At 48.2% G+C, this 17,244-nt stretch overlaps 5 protein-coding genes across 5 annotated transcripts; 3 read left to right on the forward strand and 2 right to left on the reverse strand.

The window, feature by feature from the left end:
* The first annotated feature begins 1,748 nt into the window (after positions 1–1,748).
* BO95DRAFT_287171 (uncharacterized protein) lies at positions 1,749–2,273 on the forward strand. Its single transcript, XM_025581691.1, has one exon. It carries the CDS (start codon positions 1,862–1,864, stop codon positions 2,171–2,173), a length of 312 nt encoding a protein of 103 aa, XP_025446024.1. The 5' UTR covers positions 1,749–1,861; the 3' UTR covers positions 2,174–2,273.
* Positions 2,274–8,181: 5,908 nt separating this feature from the next.
* BO95DRAFT_287187 (SSH4 family protein) lies at positions 8,182–9,682 on the reverse strand. The gene has a single exon (XM_025581692.1). It carries the CDS (start codon positions 9,420–9,422, stop codon positions 8,481–8,483), a length of 942 nt encoding a protein of 313 aa, XP_025446025.1. The 5' UTR covers positions 9,423–9,682; the 3' UTR covers positions 8,182–8,480.
* Positions 9,683–10,211: 529 nt separating this feature from the next.
* Positions 10,212–13,386, forward strand: BO95DRAFT_479438 (uncharacterized protein). Its single transcript, XM_025590107.1, has 3 exons — positions 10,212–10,421; positions 10,477–10,763; positions 10,844–13,386. Exons 2-3 carry the CDS (start codon positions 10,665–10,667, stop codon positions 13,244–13,246), a joined length of 2,502 nt encoding a protein of 833 aa, XP_025446026.1. The 5' UTR covers positions 10,212–10,421; positions 10,477–10,664; the 3' UTR covers positions 13,247–13,386.
* A 541-nt stretch (positions 13,387–13,927) lies between these two features.
* Positions 13,928–15,231, forward strand: BO95DRAFT_479439 (putative Ras family GTPase (Rab4b)). The gene is made up of 3 exons (XM_025590108.1): positions 13,928–14,020; positions 14,091–14,125; positions 14,211–15,231. The coding sequence occupies exons 1-3, from the start codon at positions 13,968–13,970 to the stop codon at positions 15,065–15,067; spliced, it is 945 nt and encodes a 314-aa protein (XP_025446027.1). The 5' UTR covers positions 13,928–13,967; the 3' UTR covers positions 15,068–15,231.
* Positions 15,232–15,610: 379 nt separating this feature from the next.
* BO95DRAFT_460201 (NAD(P)-dependent alcohol dehydrogenase) lies at positions 15,611–16,846 on the reverse strand (the record flags this gene model as incomplete). The annotated part of the gene is made up of 3 exons (XM_025588713.1): positions 15,611–16,537; positions 16,605–16,727; positions 16,820–16,846. The coding sequence occupies 3 exons, from the start codon at positions 16,844–16,846 to the stop codon at positions 15,611–15,613; spliced, it is 1,077 nt and encodes a 358-aa protein (XP_025446028.1).
* Positions 16,847–17,244: the final 398 nt, after the last annotated feature.

Below are 17,244 nucleotides of genomic sequence, written 5' to 3' on the forward strand. Positions count from 1 at the left end.
TGAGACGAGACTGCCAGATCAATTGGTTCCTAGAGAGAGTAAGTGCCAACTACTTATGGGCAGGGAAGCAGCATTCGAGACTTTTCATTGTTGCAAATGGAGACGCTGGCGCGGCGGAATGGCAAGGAAGGCACATGGTCAAAACCGACATTCAGACAATAAATTGAACCAATCCGTAAAGAGAAATATAAATAAGTTACTCGTGGGCTCCAGTTCCTTTGTCATTTTGAGTGTCATGCAGGTGTATTTTTGCCTCGTGCGTCAGAGACCCTGGATCTAGATGGACTGATGGAGGATAGTGAGGGTGGAGAAGGGATTGGCGGCGGCCCATGCATGTAGCTACAGACTACTAGAGTGCAACAGTAGTCTAGTGCTAGCGATATAGTCCAGAGAGTGGGGACTAGTATTATTGCTGGTAGTGGTGGTGGTGATGGTGGGTGGTGGGTGGTGGGTGGTGGATTGACTCTCGCAGTAAGATGACGAGACCAAAGTCGAAGCTAGCCACTAGTTCTATTTACTGAGTACTAGAAAATTTGTACTTTACCCGGGAGGTGGGGGGGCAAGAAATAGGGGATGAGGATTGGAAAGAGAAGGGGGCACGATGGGAAAACAGAACGGAGGCCATGCTAGTATAAGTCATGATCTGGTAAATGCCTCTCAAGTTACTTGGAAATGGTGCTCGAACATCTCAACTTGATCGTGTCTACGACGTGCTAAACAAGCTTGTATCTAGAAACAAGTACACAGAGACTAGGTACTAGGTACAGTAGGTAGGCGAGTAAGTTAATAAACGAGCACTGGCCACTGTGTTAGGAAAAGACCATGCAGCGGAGGAGTCATTTTAGCACTGTTCTTACTCTTGCTCTTGCCTCTCGGACATATGGCATTTGTCGTGTTGGAGGTCCAAGCTTACATCCACACATATCTGCCTCTCTCTCTTCCTCTCTCTCTTCTCTTCTTGAATCCCTGCAGCAGTCGAACGTTACACTAAAAAAAATATATGGATATCTGTTCCCCTCAATTGTTTACTATATTGTGGTGTTCCCCCTTATAGCCCGACTGCGTAATCCGCTCGTAAGCCAATCTGCAATACTGAGGTGGCTTGTCGACCATATTCGACAGGCAAGAGACGCCGATGAGCCGACAGCCTAAAACAACTAGGGAGAACAATACTGAGTAGGTGGAGGCGACCAGAGTTTGTTTGTCGGCTGGGTGATCAGCCAACTGAACAAGGAATCACAAGTGGGTAAAGTATAGACTAAACTACTAGCAACAGTAACTTAGAAGGTAGCTACTCCATTGAGTACAGTTCAATAAATTCGATCGCAACCTCGAGGTACTACTTACTGATACTTTTCTTAAGGCCGGCCTCGGCTCTTGTCGACTTACAGTGGCAGGTGCGCTAATTTTTCTTCTGTAAAGAAATTCTTCACTGCATACCCATCGATGACCTTGGAACAACCATTGGATACGACCTACAGCTTTCTTGGTCCAGAAGACAGGAGAGAAAATGCATCGCTACATCATCTCTATAGTCATGCAGTTTGCAAACGCGAGTACAATGACTATGATCAAAGTGAATTAAAAGTCCGCTCACTATGTATATCGGCGGAGAGCAGGAGACCAGAGACCTGATTCAATTCCCCACCATGGGTCAAGGAGGTACGAAAGACACTAACGGCTGACAATGGATTGCTATTCCTATCGAGATGCAGCATGGTGCATTCGATCTAAAGGCATCATTAACTATAGCGTTGATTAGTAGGTGTGCAAGTTAGGTGTCTAATTATCGAAATCCAAGTGATTGGTTAGCTACGATCGGGGATTTTACTTAAACGGAATGAGGGATGAGGGATGAAATATGAAGACAGGGATAATAGTCCAAGTGAGCAAGGAGGAAAATGGGAAGACAAAGGCACAGAGAAGGGAAAGAAAAAGAAAAAGAAAAAACAAAAACAAAACAAAAACAAAAACAAAAAAAGAGAGTGGGGGAAGAAAGAGAGGTTGTGGGAAAAAAAAAAGAGAGAGAAAAAAACAAAAGTTATACCAGCTCGTTCACGTGCTACTCAGACCCTATTCTTATTTAATTAGACATACAGGCCGCATGACACTGCCGGTATTACAGTTACCATCCCGGAGGCGGCATCGGGAGTCCGCTGGTCTTCGGGATTGAATTTCTCAAGCATCATCACTGCCTTCAATGCTATATTTTATCTCTTTGCTCGAGCTTCCCAATGTGCGCACGATACAAGGAACACTTTCTAGACTGCCAGATCTAGTATTACTACCTTGCTTTCTGTCCAAATCACTCTAGAGTGGCGACCGATCGATATACTGTATCGCTTTTCTGTACTCTATGATATTTGAAAAGTTTAGGACATGTTAAATTCACCACTGCATGGTTGTTCGAATTGAACCAGAATGGAAAGGATTAAATTATGCCTGGAATGTATGCGATTCGACAGTAAACAATAACACCTCTGAAAGGCAAAGGTCAATACTTAAATCAATACAAAATTTACTAAATGATATTTATGGAAGGCATTGGTTCTACTTCTAGTACAGCAATCTATTTGGCCTTGAGATCACTAAGACTTTGGAGTGCTTGCTGTCTACAAAAATTTCCGGGCAATCTCCTACTGTGCCCTCCGATCTTGAAGCCAAAGATAATGACCAGACAAATGTAATGTGCATTCACTCGAGTATAGGTTGGAATATAGTTTTTGAGCGACAGCTTCTAGGCACCGTGGAATAAAGGCCACATCAAGCGACATGTATGATTTCCCTTCAAAGCTCGTTCAACGAGGAGTAGATTTCTGACATCTAGCAGTGACGCCTGTGACTATTGCAGATGGTCTGACCGAGACAGCCGCTAATCGAGAACTAGGAGGGAGCACCTACAAGCCCGAGGCCCATTCATGATCGTATTGCATCAACGATGTAGCTTACTTGACCGGCGACTGAGTCGGGAGGGTATAGCATCTGGTGCAGTGTTGTCCCGGTCAGTGTGGCCTGGAACATTGGCCCGGAGAGGAAACGAGCGCACAGCTACAATGTCTGGTAGAATGATTGAAGTTGCGGTAAACTACTTACATAGATCTGCCTTACTGACTGACTGATTGAACCACAGCTGACATAACCATGCAAAACCCCAAAGCTGTAAATGTGCAAGCCAATTGGTGATCTTAGTGGCGATCTCTCGAAACCGTCTGACGAGTCCACCGGCCGCGTTCATATGCCCTATGATAGCCCACACAGAAGCAGGTCGTGGAGCTTGAGTGGAGAAATGAGCAACATTAGCATATGTTGATAATACCTCACGTCCTGGTACTCATAGCATTAGTACAAGATCGTGATATGTCATTGATGCTCTCGCTACACTCACCACATTCAACAAATTACGGCTGGGCGCGACTTCCAATCCTCGGTGGAACATAAGAAAAATTGTTACAGTAAAGCCTTGATTCTAGAAGGGAGCTTGCCTGCGTCACAAGATTGATACTCATGGGCGGCACATTTATCCACAATGATCACTGGCTTCATGGATTCGCATCCAGAGGTTTGACAGATGGCTCGTGCGTGCATCTAGTGGCAAAACTTAGCCCTTGTCCTCCAGTGAAATTACAATTACGTATACTCCGCAGGCGTAATGGTATTCTTGCCCCAGATAGTTTCAATAGCGGCACAGAAATGGGGGGGAAAAAACCCCCCTACCTAGGAGGTAGGTAGTAGCACACTACCAAGGCATTCGCCTTGGCTGGGAGCAATTCTAGAACTGCTAGGGACATTGAATTGATGTCGCCCCTCGCCAGATAGATCAGTTTTCTACTACTATCAAGCGGGACTTGCAAAAAACTTGGGGTCTTAACCCACTTGTTACACCCTTGGCTTGTCAATTCTCGGAAGCCTTCTATGGTGTAGATTACACATAGGAACTACTTCTCTTGTTGCTGGGAGTCTTGGCCTCGATACTCTCATGGAGTTCCGCTGGAGGTCAACACGACTAATTGAGTTGCCACCAAGTAAGACGGCGTTTGATTCATCTCTCAATAGTATAATCAGGACCGCTGTTCACCCTTTAGCTCCAAATTATAGAGCGACTAGTATTGTGCTGTACAGTACAGACACACACGGAAGCATAGAGATGCTTCAAGGATCCACCCATTTTCCTTGCTTTCATTGGACCGCTTCTGCTTCTGCTTATCATACTCGTACATATAACAATGAACGTGCGGCCCGAGCTCCACCTCTTGTCTAGGGATAGACTCGCATTATCCCAACAATTTTGTCTTGGCACACAACAACTCTGTGGGCTTTCCGTGATCGTGCAATCGTACATGTATATCTGTTATCTAGGGGCGCCTTCTTTCCGCAGACGACTCCCGGAATGGCAGTTGCATGGACAATGGATCCTACCTTTCCTTACTAGTGTGCCAGGTGAATTGTAGCCCGCCAGCCTTACTAGTGGCTGCAGATGGAAGTGGATGCTCCTGCAAGTCACCTTAAACGGTTATGTGCTTCAGAACTCGGCGGGGCTGTTGCAGTCTTGCAGATAGTGTCACGTACTCAACAAAAAGGCTTCCAATCTAACCTGATATTCTACTAAAGATAAGTAAAAAGCACAGTGTTCCATGATTGAGCAGCTGGATCCAGTTGCGAAAAAAAATGGTTGCATTTGCCGTGATGGGAGATTTACGGACTCCGAGGACTGCCCGACTGACGGGTATACCTAGAAGTGAGTGTTCTCACAAAATGACAGCGCAATAAATTCTTGTATATTACTGTGTATGGACTTCGTACATAACTCGGCAGTAAATACGGTTCGGAGGATTACACGAACCTCCGGAAGTTGTAGCCAGACGACGTCCGTGCGGGTCAAGTCTGCCGATTTGCTACTCGACCCTTTTCGAGTGCTGTGCATGTACAGTTGTGTACTCCGTACTAACCCCCCTTGTTTTGTTCCGCTTGGCTCTTGGTAGTCGGAAAATCTGTTCATTCAACTAAGATTAAGAGCTCAGTGATCTAATGAGTAACCGCGAATTCTAATTAATGAATCCTGTTTTGATTCTTCCTTGGTCAGCTACCAAAACTTTCACAGCAGGGACGTAGAGCTGATCTGCCTAACATGATTTTCCCAACGGTGTGGCTTGGATGTGTGGGCGAGTAAAACAGACGCGTACAGGACATATCTCGGCTGCTGCACGGACATATTCAGTATTACTAGACTCCATCTCACTCCACCTTTACCCGGGAATGACCGAGGAAGTATCCATTCCGGCGCCAATTCGCTACTCATATGTTGTGAGCTTGTGCCGGGCACCTCAAGTACGGACAGAAAGAAGTCGCAGATCGGGTCATATTAGTCAGCTGTCATCATAGTTACAGAGCACGCAGTACTACATGGTATATTTTGAAAGGTGGTGTTCAGTGCTCGTACTAGTAGCCAAGTAAGAAGGTTGAATTGTGATCTAATCACACATCCCTCGATATTGTCCAATTGATTCGAGACCAGGTTCATGATTCAGTATGTGGATTGGCTACTTATAAGCTAGGTTTTCCACAACATCACACATGATATGCCGTGCTCAGAACGTTAAGCACTCAATCCACCAGATATAAAATAGCTCAATATGTATTGTACTGTGTAGGTGTGCGCAGACATCTTGACCGTCAAACAAAATAGTTTACATGACAAGGCAATCCACCGGCGGATGCTTGTTACAGTAGTGAGATGCATGCTTAGCCCATTATCAACGGACGCTTGTTCGCCTACCAAGGCTATGTTTGATGTTCACTGAAGTGCCCAGTGCTCACTGCGACCTGCCTCAGAGGCCCAAACTTATGTGCATGAAGTGCCGCTTACACTGGCATTATCTTCTACCCGCATACCAAGGTCGCGCTTATCAGGAAACTGTAGCAGATTCCATTCCCCATCGATCAACAAGGGAGATGACATGCAGCCTATGCGGTCGATCAGCACGCCAGCCGTGTTTATAGACACCACTCAATTCGGCTATCCGGATCTGTACTTATCTAGTCTAGACTAGACGGAGGTGAAGATACGCGCAAATTGATATCACGCAACTTTGCTCGAGTATGAGAAAGGGGCCTATGATTCACTCGGCTGTGGCTTTGTGAGACCAACCGCGGGGAATAGCTTTCCAAGTTAGGCCCTCGTCTTACAGAACGATGCATTTGGTAAACCTACAGTCTTCAAGCTGACTCCGTTTGAGTGATATTTCTTGTGGTGAAGGCGGACTGTGCACATTTTAGCGCAGGCTAACTAGTACTTACTGGTGGGATCCTCTTCTATGTAATTTACAATACGGAGTACATACCCATACAAGAATACTCGTATGTAGGAGTAAATTGGGGCTGTGGGGCAATTCTTCGCTGCGACCGAACCCACTTCCACAATAAGCGTTCGATGGTTGGTAGAACACTGCAAAGCCTGCAGCCCGCGGGTTACGAATTCGGTAGCGATGAGCGAGAGGAAATTGACTACTCCTCCGTAGTCGTAGACTAGGTTGGCACCATTCATGTATCTAGGCGCCGTGGACCGGCTATTTAGGAAGCTTGCTGCGTTTAGACAGATACATAGCGCTCCTGGTCTCATGTCCCGAGTTTCGACCAAGCTTGAGTGAAGGGCGATTGATAATGAGATAGCATAGCATTGCTAACCAAGCAGAAGACGTACAAGGAACGGTCCCGATGGATGCAGATGAAGCTGACTACATAGAGAGTGGTAGGCAGACACGGTTAACTTTGACTACTCGTACATACAGCATCGTAACGTAGACTCCCAATGCCGGCAAGCCAGACCACTCTGAGCACGGGCATTCATACTCTGTTGCTCTTTTCGAAAGGGCTTTTGGACTTCCGTTGATGAAATTTCCACTCCAAATGTGAACTGCCAGCCTGATCATCCTAGGGCTTAATGCTGTGTCCTGCCCTATCCTCAAAGAGGTGAGCATAGAGTACTAGGATTGGAGACAGGCGATTTGTGGCACTGTATGTACAGCTACGGATATCATAGGCTGGGATTGAGCAAGGCGTTGGGCAACCCGCTTCAATTTGCTCTCTCTAGCTAAGTACTGTACTATATGCAGTATCTACTGTGGGGGCGGGTGTGCTGGGTCACTGAAGCTTGGCCAGGCTATTTGTGGTTTCCCAGTTCCCACACAAAGACGCGTTCTAAGTTCAACCTCGCAGCAGTGCAACAGGATACCCCTGTTGTCATTCCTGTCAATATTCGCTGCTTTTGCTATCTGTCGCATGTGGACTCCACTACGAAGAACGGAGGCCCTACTCCACGGACTGGGCACTCATATCATGACTTTGTCTTTCTAGCGTCCCTTTCCTATTAACCTCCATTTTGCCAAAGCTGCGAAAACTCCTTGGGGCAGAATTACCGAACGGTGTCCGGACCGAAGCACCAAGCTACCTCTTACAGTACTGTACAACAACCGAATCAGAGTAGCAGTTTGCAGCGATCCTGTCAACCTCTTTCGGCCACAAATCACAATCGATTGACATATGCTTTGGGACTGAAGAGTCGTGCGTGTGCAAATTACAAGTCGACTCCAACACTGAACAGCAAGCTGGATGGCTAGTTTCATACCGTATTGTACGCACTGTACTGTACATACATTCCCATGGAGATAACGGCTTCCTCCAGTCTCATTTCTCCATCATACTCGTACTTATCTTCCAAGGCGGAGATATGACTATCTGATAGTTACTTTTAATACTATGCCACAGAGCCCAATTCCACTTATATCCAAGCAGCGCCATAAGGGTCTTCCGAATAATTCTTCCATCTCGAGAATGGGTGCTCATCTGTTCCCATTGGCGATGGTTATCCAAGAGTGTAGGAGATGCATGATCCGTGTGTATAATTCTTAATTGTGACGTCAGTTCTCAAATATCGGCTTGAGAACATGTCACCTCCATCCCCCGGTAAATGGTTCCCGTCGTCCATTGACAGCATCGGCGGAATGCGGTTGAACTCCCCCCCGTACACTAATGTAGTGAGTATGTGCATCAGTAGAGAAATCCCCAGCCAATCCTGCAGGTCTCTTTCTAGAAGATCTCATCGACTAGCGTTGTAGGTGTCGAGTACCAGTTGCCTATTCTGTTCATCTTTGCCCCCACCTCAGCTGTCAGGTTATTCTACCGGCTTGGCTTTTCACAGCTTGCTAATTTTCATACTGGTTCATCAATGGCAGGTCCAGTTCTGCCTGCATGTGCACACATTCAGAAGTGTGCAGCAATGCGGCAGATGCATCTGTTCCTGCCTATACTGCAGGATTTTTCGAATCCTTCCCACACGAGCATAAGAGTTCATTACCAAGGTGTACCCCAAAGCTTTACTCCGACTCCGAGGTCCAGTTGAGCCAGAGTCGTGGTGCAAACAGACAAATTGCAATATAAATGCGTCAGCATCGAGGCTAACTGAGGCCAACTAAAGTATGCGCAAATCAAACAACACATGATGGAGTCCATAACCAAGCTGTGGGATTAAATTCCACAACAAACTCCACCACTCCAAAAAGCCCTATAGCCCCGTACAGGTCAAAATCGCCTTCTAACCCCTGTATTCCGCCGGAGTCCTCATCTCTTTCCTCGGCAAGATCCCAAGCCCCCACCTGTTGTCCATCACGGGTAAAGCAAACGGTTACATCAACTCTGGTTTTATCGCATGACTGTCGAAACACCATTCCTAGGCCAACTGTTTCTCCTTCGCGGAATTCACTTGTAAAAGGCTTCCCGCCCCAGGAGTCATTCACGAAGCGGCAGCCATCATCGGAGAAGACGCCGAGACTCCCTCGCTCCCAGCCGGGAGACCTCCATGATGGGTATGGCTTTGCCACATATCCAATAGCGAACCCGCTAGAATCGGCAAACCTGCTGCTGGACCTTCCGCCCAGGCCTAGTAATTTGACTTCGAAGTAGATTAACTTGGCCATATTTGTGCGAAGAGGGGAGTCGATCAAAGAGAAGTAAAGAGGTAAGTTGGTTGTCAGTATAGAGTCACTGTTTCCGTGGCCCGTGGAGCCCGTCCAACGACCCTGATGAGCAACCTGCACATTGCCATGAAACTCCAACGGCCGTACTGGGGTAAAATCATAATGCTCCACAGATCTGTAAGCGGCAACAGATGGCTCCGCTGGGGGGCGTAGTGGGTGTGCATCACAGAACTCGTGCGCACGCAAAGCGTTATGGGAGGAGGCATTGCCAGTAGACGAGTAAAGGAAGCTCGCTGCTGGTGGAGGAGGCAAGCTATCTTCTTCAGAAGACTCTTGCCAGTTGTGGTATGGAGGAGGCAGAGGCTGTGAGAATGTGTTCGCCGACGAAGAAGCGACAACATATGCGTAATCCGGTGGGGACTCCTGGCATATGCTCTTGGGTTGTTGATCCATTTAATTACTTGAATCGAACTTCCACTTATAAGTGACGTTTTATACTTCGCGTGTCGTCCCCCCCTCGTCACCTTGCTGTCTGTTTTCTTCTTGAAAATGTGTCACGAAATGATCGGAAGGTTGAGCCAATATTCAACCATCCACATATCTTAGTTGCCACAGCGCTATGGTAGGTGTTCATACCACAGTTGTAGAGTAGTACTCAGTAGATGGAGGTTTGGGCTTGCTCCGTGGGTGGTAGATAGATTTGTGAGGGCTCTTTACTACATACTGTATTTGAATGATTCTTCAAGCCCCACCGCAGGGGTCAGCTGAGGGATCGAGCTCAGAGCGTAAGTCGCATGCATCCATACAGTACAGTACAGTATAATACAGTACAGTATAGTACATTGTCTGGAACGAGCTCTGATAGCTCAGAATGCGGATAGATTTGTTGTCAATCACCCCGAATGTCGATCTACACACATATTTTGAAGACCAATTGCAACATCGTCTGGCTCTGCCGCTTATATCTCATGCATATGATGGAATAGAAAAGACCTGCTCCTTGTTTGCCGTCTCCTCTTACGCGCTCATCTCACTCGGTTGCACTATCCGGTCCCTTGCATGAATCTTTGAAAAATACTACTTATACTCTATATGTACTGTACTATCTGACTACTAGGTTAGAGCGTGCATGCATCAATGCCCAATGAGCCCAGCAGAGTCTTCCTGCATTGCGAAATCTAGGCCTGAGAACCTCGCCCCCTGATTATCATGCCACTCTGATGCTTCTGAGAATTTGGCGGGGCCAAGTATACAGAGGAGTTGGAAGAAGCAAATAAAACAAAACAGTTAAAAGGGCTCATTCATGAATGAGGCATCGATTCGGACATCGACCGGCGTGACATTAGACCCTTGCAGCTGGCCCGCCCTCTTCTTACCCATGTTTGTGGGATCCGAGCTTCGCGTGCTGCTGGCCTGCAGCTGGTGAGGCGGCTGAAACCGCTGTTGCAGTTTGTTCAGCCCCCGACCTCCCTGCTATGTACTTTGTGGTGTACTAATCGCCCTTCAGAACTCGTCTTACGCCCCTAGAAGGTCCCTCACCAGTACGAGGACTTCTATTTTGCCCAGCCCGACAACTAGGCGCGATCGGTGATGTTCATGACTAGGCTCGGTTCAGGTTGCCTCTCCGCCAGTGAACGCTTTGTGCTATGATCCCCCCAGCCAGTTACCCTTGGCTGCTACACCTATGTCGTAAAGATGAAGCAGGATCAGAATAGCCACTTGAGCAGAAGGCCACGCAGACCGTCAATCACTCAGCAAATTCAGCGGGCACTCGGCTTTGACAAGCAAACACATGTGAGTATCGTGGCCTCCCATATAGCTCATGTCTATCATACCGACAAAGTACTTTGGGATGCTGATTCCCTCGAAAGCAGCTCCAGGACAAGCAAGGCCAAAGTCCGAAGGCTAATTCCCAGGCAACAAGGCCCGGGCCAGAGAAAGCAGCCACCCAGCGACCAAATTCGAGTTCTCCAAGCAGCAGTGGGCATTCCCAAATAAGCACAGAGGAGGGTCAACATGGAGATCCGAGGCAGTCAATCGGAGACGTTGGAATTAAGAGACTATCAGCATCGCTGCTCAACGGGTATCTATCAAAGAGGACGGGAGCCTCTTTGGAAGGCGATGTTGCGGTAACATCTAATAACAAGCCCCCAGCGAAAAGACAAAATGTCGCCCCCAGGAACAAAGAGACCCGGGCTACGAAGCGTTTGGAAGCAGATCGGGCAGAGCTCGAGAAACAGCTCCTCAGGCTCGAACAGGCCGGAGAATCCAGAACATCCCGGCTGTTGAAAAGGGAAACCCGCCGTCTTTCCAAAAAACAACCTTTGGACAGGCGGAGCAGGGCGTCCAGTGCGAGTGCAGATGATCTCCGGTCCTCGACTAGGCTTTCTTCCATGTTCTCCATCTCAAGGCGCTCATCGCGGTCTCGACCGAGCTCAGCGCACGAAGCCGACCAAAGACTATGTCAACAGTCATCTAGCACCGCAAAGTCAAGGCAGAATGCTAACTTGCATCCAGAGGATCGGACGGTATTGAAAGCACCCGAGCGATTCAGCATTGCGCTATCGAAAGAGTTCACTGCGGCAAATGCACTACTTTCATATCACAAGGACGGTCCTCCGGGGAAGCCTACCCAATCGACCGCAGACTCTCATGTGAACGAGACCAGCAAATCGCGGCTATCACACGAGTGTCTGGTCCAGGAGACAAGTCAAGGACCGGTCGCATATAGAAATGAGAGTTATACTTCCTCATCAGCAAAACCCGAGCTAAGAGCCCCAAAAGTGTCGCAAAAGGCAAGAGACTTGGACCGTACCTCTTTTTCAGCGGTCCTGAATACAGAGACAAGGATCCCTGAGGTTGTTCAAACCTCTGGGCGCCCAATGCCCATTATCAACCCCGCTGTTAAAGACACCCAAGACACCCGCGCAGATTGTTTGGTTTTTAACCCCGGTGAAATGGAGCAGTCCGCTGCAAGGCCTCATCCTCAGCACCCCAATGACTTCACCATTTCACAACAAGAACCCTGGAAAGCTAGTTCGGCAAGGACTCCAAATTACAGACAGTTCCAGAGGCAATATAGAAAATATCAGTCATCGCCGCTGGCGGTGACCTCGGTGGGTGACCTGGCGAGCGGACCAGCTTCAACCAATCCAACCTCATTTGAATCGTCCACCCAATTCGCAGTTGAGAAATCGAGACAAGTCTGCTCAAATGTTTTGGAAAATGGCATAATCGTCAGATCAAGCCCAGTGCGACCGCTACCGATCAACCATCATGGCCTTGGCGCATCATCTGAAAGAGCAAATACTCACAGACCTGCATATAAGGATTGCGACGGCGACCGGCCAATGTTCTCAAACAAACGCCCTCAGCATACCTCCAACGATAGTACGTACAGAGTTCAAGATGAAAAAATAGATTCGTCGGCATCAAATATGGCTGAATTCGGGCATTCGCATGATGCCAGAGCCAACCTGCACTCTCAGGCTTCAGTCGGCTACAGCGCTGGCGTCGGGCAGAGCCAGACCAAGGCCTTGTGCAAGCTAAAATCCTACCTCGATCATGAGCCATGTCCCACAAAGTCCAAATGGACTTCAGAGGTCCAAAATCCACAAGTCACCCACACATATTCTGCCGGTCAACCACAGCTGTATGGCAACTCTCTGTCTTCATTGGACAATTCATCTCGCGAGATGTCGGCAGATGATTACAACACGGCGGATGAGGGCATTTCCGTCGCTTCACGATCAAGAGATGAGAATGAATTTCCCGCGATGTGTTTAAGACATCCTGGAATTGAAAATCCTAGGCATGACTCTAGTGCTTGTCTTTCACCAGCACGGAAGCAATCACCAGCCGCGATATCTGGTACTTTGCTGATGCAAACTAAGAACTCCGGCGACCAGCCGAAATACTGCCCAGGTCGGCATGTTTCTAAGATATTTCTTATTTGTTGCGTTTGTGGGCAATGGCATGATAATCCTTCGCAAATGTATTCAGAGTACCTCTGCAGCAAGAATCTTCCAACTCCAACAACTTCCGGATGGTTTACAGAGGAAAGAGAAGCAGCTGTCACCGACAAGAAGAATGATCTTGCTATTTTCAGAAGCGGACAATCGAGGCAATCTACCAGCCAACCATGTACCCGTAGCGCATCCGACAGACCAAGTTTAACAGCTCAATCGCTTCATAGCTGCTGGTGCGGACACAAGATGAACCAGGCATGCTGCGAAGGATGGAGTACTGTTGTCCATTTACGCAAGAAATGTCACTAAATCACGAACCTTATCGGCAAATTCAAATTGATGCCTGTTTTGCGCATTCTCGCGCCACGGATAGCATTGGTTTTTGCTTGCGATCAGCGAGCCTTTGTGGCGTACTCTTATAAATTGTCTTTAGCTCTCGTATCAAATTTGAATGATAGACGGAAAGCCTTGTCTGTTCCTTCAAGAACATACAATGTAGCGAACCTTGACCTAAGATCCCTCAACTCATTTGCCTGTGACAAGACTTGTGTACGGAGTAGCAATGAACTGGAAGGCAGATTTGCGAATTGATATGTGGGCTCGCATTGTGGCGGGCAATCAATAGATGCTTCAGTGTGGAGCCTGCATGTGTCACGCAGGGGTACTGTAACTACAGTCTACTCCGTACAATACGCGGTACTGTACGGTCTACACAAGTAACTTTGACCTCGTCACCTCTCTTCTTTCCCTTCACCTTCACAACATCCTCAAGTCTCTCCTTTGGATGGCTCTTGTTTGGCGCCATGGTGCGTCAAAGGAGCTTTTCGAATGCTTCCTCAGCCCCATCTTTCCAAGCTGAGAGGAACCAGGTATGCGATCTTCTCATTACACCCCTTAAGTTACAAACACATGACCCTCCTCACCCTCAACTGGAATCGATGCAGCCGTTGTACCAGGAGCTGCTCATTTTGCATCAGGGCTGACCGGTCGCTTTGTCTTTTTCCCATCTCTCCCCCAGGAACTGGAGAGTATGTACGATTATCTGGCTAAGGTAATCCTTCTTGGGCCAAGCGGGGCTGGAAAGTAAGATCTTTTGGAATTCACTGGACAGCAAAAAAGCTCAACACTCGCTCACTTGTCCGTGACAACCAAGGTCCTGTGTGTTACATCGTTTTGTGAAGAATGAATGTAGGGTTTCAACCTCTGACCTAGCCTATGTATACATTCATTCCGAGCTGGTAACCTGCCTTGCTAACAAACTGTGTACGTGTAGGGAGAGTGCTGTCTTCGCAGACGATCGGGGTGGAATTCTCCTCCCGCATAGTCAAATTAGGCACCGGCTCCCGGCGAACAAGAATCAAATTTCAGCTATGGGATACGGCTGGAACGGAGAGGTTTCGATCTGTCTCCAGATCCTACTACCGAGGGGCTGCGGGGGCCATCCTCATTTATGATGTATCCTCTCAGGCTTCATTCACGGCCCTTCCGACATTTCTAATGGATGCGCGTACTCTTGCTTCGCCCAATCTCACCGTCCTGCTCGCGGGGAACAAAGCGGACCTTACCTCAGATGCCATGCAGCATGACGATAGCTTCGACGATAGCTCCCGGCCGCCTCCCACACCGTCTAGCACGTCCAGCAAGCATTCTTCCCTCCTTCCTGACTCTACCGGCGGGTCTGTTCGTTCTACAGTGTTTTATGAAGCAGGAACGAGGTTAACAGCGACAAACACTTTGCATGGTCGCGAAGTCAGCACTGAAAACGTGTCACGCTGGGCAGCCAAATCCGGTATCCCGGTAGCCGTCGAGATTTCAGCCCTTACCGGCGAGGGGGTGGAAGAGTTGTTCAACCGGCTGGCCCGGATAATTCTCACAAAGATTGAATTAGGGGAAATCGATCCTGACGACCCACAAAGTGGAATTCAATACGGAGATGGTGGCTATGGTCCCAGCGCCAGTGATGGATCTAGTATTCGAAGTCGCACAACGCTCGATGATGGTTCTGTTCAGATGCGTCGTCGGTACAACAGAATCGAAGCTGAAAACAGCCGAAGAGGTGGTTTGAGAGAATGGGAAGATGTGTTTAGGTTGAGCGACTCTCATCGAAGGAAAGACGGTAGATGTTGCTGACCTGCTGCCTGTATCATCGCGGCTGCGCAGCTCGGAGCTCGAATACCGTTTTCCTCATTTGATATCCCTATAACGGAGAACGGGCCGACCACCGATCATAAACCTCGGTCACCGTCCATTTTGTGAAATCTCTGAGAATAACAATTGACTAGCTTGTGTCTCTGCTTCATTCAGGAGATAGTCTGATCTCGCTTGGAACTTCTCTTTCTCAATTCAATCAGCATGATACCCTAACTGCAACTCTGGCTGTCCTTCACAGATTAATCGACTCTGTGATTAAGTGTCCTGTACTAAGTTATCTTCCTGGCGTCCTTTGGCTTCCAGCCCTAGCTCAATCTTTAATCATTTTCTACATTACAAATAACATTCTGGTGGCCCACACCCGTTGACACTTACCTCAAAAGTCACTAAATTTGAATCATATGACGACGCTTAAATCATCACTACAAGCCCAAGGACAATTAGACCTCATCCTACTGGAAGCGGGAGATTTTCAACGGACCCGGTCGAATCTTGGTATTCCTGACTTTACCCAGTTCATGTCTAGGACTCTATGCCAGCGATAAGTGTCTTAATACCCTTTCCAGCCTTGACCTCTTCGAATGCCCGTTCGGCATCTTCGAACTTGACAGTACCAGTGATCAAATCTTTGACATTCACTTTGCCCGAGGCAACAAGCGATACTGCAAGCTTATAATCACCACTACCATAACGGAAACTGCCCTTCACATTCAATTCCTTGGTGCATGCAGCCATGATCGGAAAGGTGATCTCACTCCTTCCCATGCCGCCTTGTACGTACGTTCCGCCAGCGCGGACGACGTGTATTCCAGTGTGCACAGATGGCTCTGCTCCGGATGCATCGATTGCTACATCTGCACCCGAGCCTAGGTCATTTTCCTCGATGATTCTCTTCGCATTTTCCGAGGGGCTGGCTTTGAACGGCTCATATGTTGAAGTTGCTGCGTAGCTTGCGGCAAATTTGAGTCTCGGCTTTTGGATATCCACGGCAATAACCTTGGACGCACCGTACGCCTTCGCTACAGCGCAGCATAGGAGTCCCACTGGCCCAGCGCCAAATACAACCACCGATTGGCCAGGTTTAACATCTGCCTGCTTGACGATGTGTACTGCGACACCAAGGGGCTCCATGAGTGCAGCCTCTTGTAGGGTAATACTGTCGGGGACCTTGTAGCAGAAGTCCTCGGGCAGAATGTAGTAACTGGCGAGAGTGCCGTCGTATGGGGGGGTAGCGGCAAATGCCATTTTCTCACACAGGTTATATTTCCCAGACTTGCACGGTTCACAGCGACGGCAAGGGACGCCGGGTTCGAGTGCCACTCGATCTCCCACCTTCAACCCCGTGACCGACGGACCGACCCTGCTAACAATGCCTGATGATTCATGGCCCAGTACCATAGGGTCCTTGACGACGAATTGGCCAATGGAACCATGCTCCCAGTAGTGAACCTAGCAATTGTCCCGAAGTCAGTTTGAAGCTCGACTCATCTTCCCAAGCGCTATCGATAGAACGTACATCGCTCCCGCATATACCCGTGAACTTGACATTCACAAGGACATCGTGGGGTCCTTTCAATTCCGGGACCGGACGATCTTCAAATTTGACCCGATGAATGCCTTCCAATACGAATGAGAGGTTCTATATATGTTGGATTGCCCACATTAGCAATTGCCAGCTCCCGACCTGCTATACAGGTGTATGCTTTTCAACGAAAGTGTCTTCTTGCTTACCTGGGCAGTGGCACTCTGGGCAGACATCTTCGGTAAATTTCCACCCGATTTGATTTCAAGGAGCCAAGGAATAAGATAGTGATAATAGTTGCTTCTTGATTAGTGAGATAGAAGAAGCTGGGCTCTGAAGCAGGGGGTGAGGTAGTAAAATGGAACACGTCCAAGACACACTCTGATGCTCTCAGTGGGCTAACGGAAACAAAACGGGAGAGAGAATGTTTGCAGTGGCAGAGATCTGAGAACGAAAAGAAGAAAAAGAGTAGGAGAAACTTAAATACAGAAATGGTAGGCTTTCAACCGACAAAGGATAATCAAGATAGCTACGTGTTGTGGTGGGGGGCCGGGGAGGGGGGGGGGATTGGAAGGGGAAAGATTGTTGAAAAGGTGATGAACCAATCGTCTCCATTGATCCTAATTTCTCTCCG

The sequence above is a fragment of the Aspergillus brunneoviolaceus genome (assembly GCF_003184695.1).
Source record: "Aspergillus brunneoviolaceus CBS 621.78 unplaced genomic scaffold BO95scaffold_9, whole genome shotgun sequence".
NCBI classification, from domain to species: Eukaryota; Fungi; Ascomycota; class Eurotiomycetes; order Eurotiales; family Aspergillaceae; genus Aspergillus; species Aspergillus brunneoviolaceus.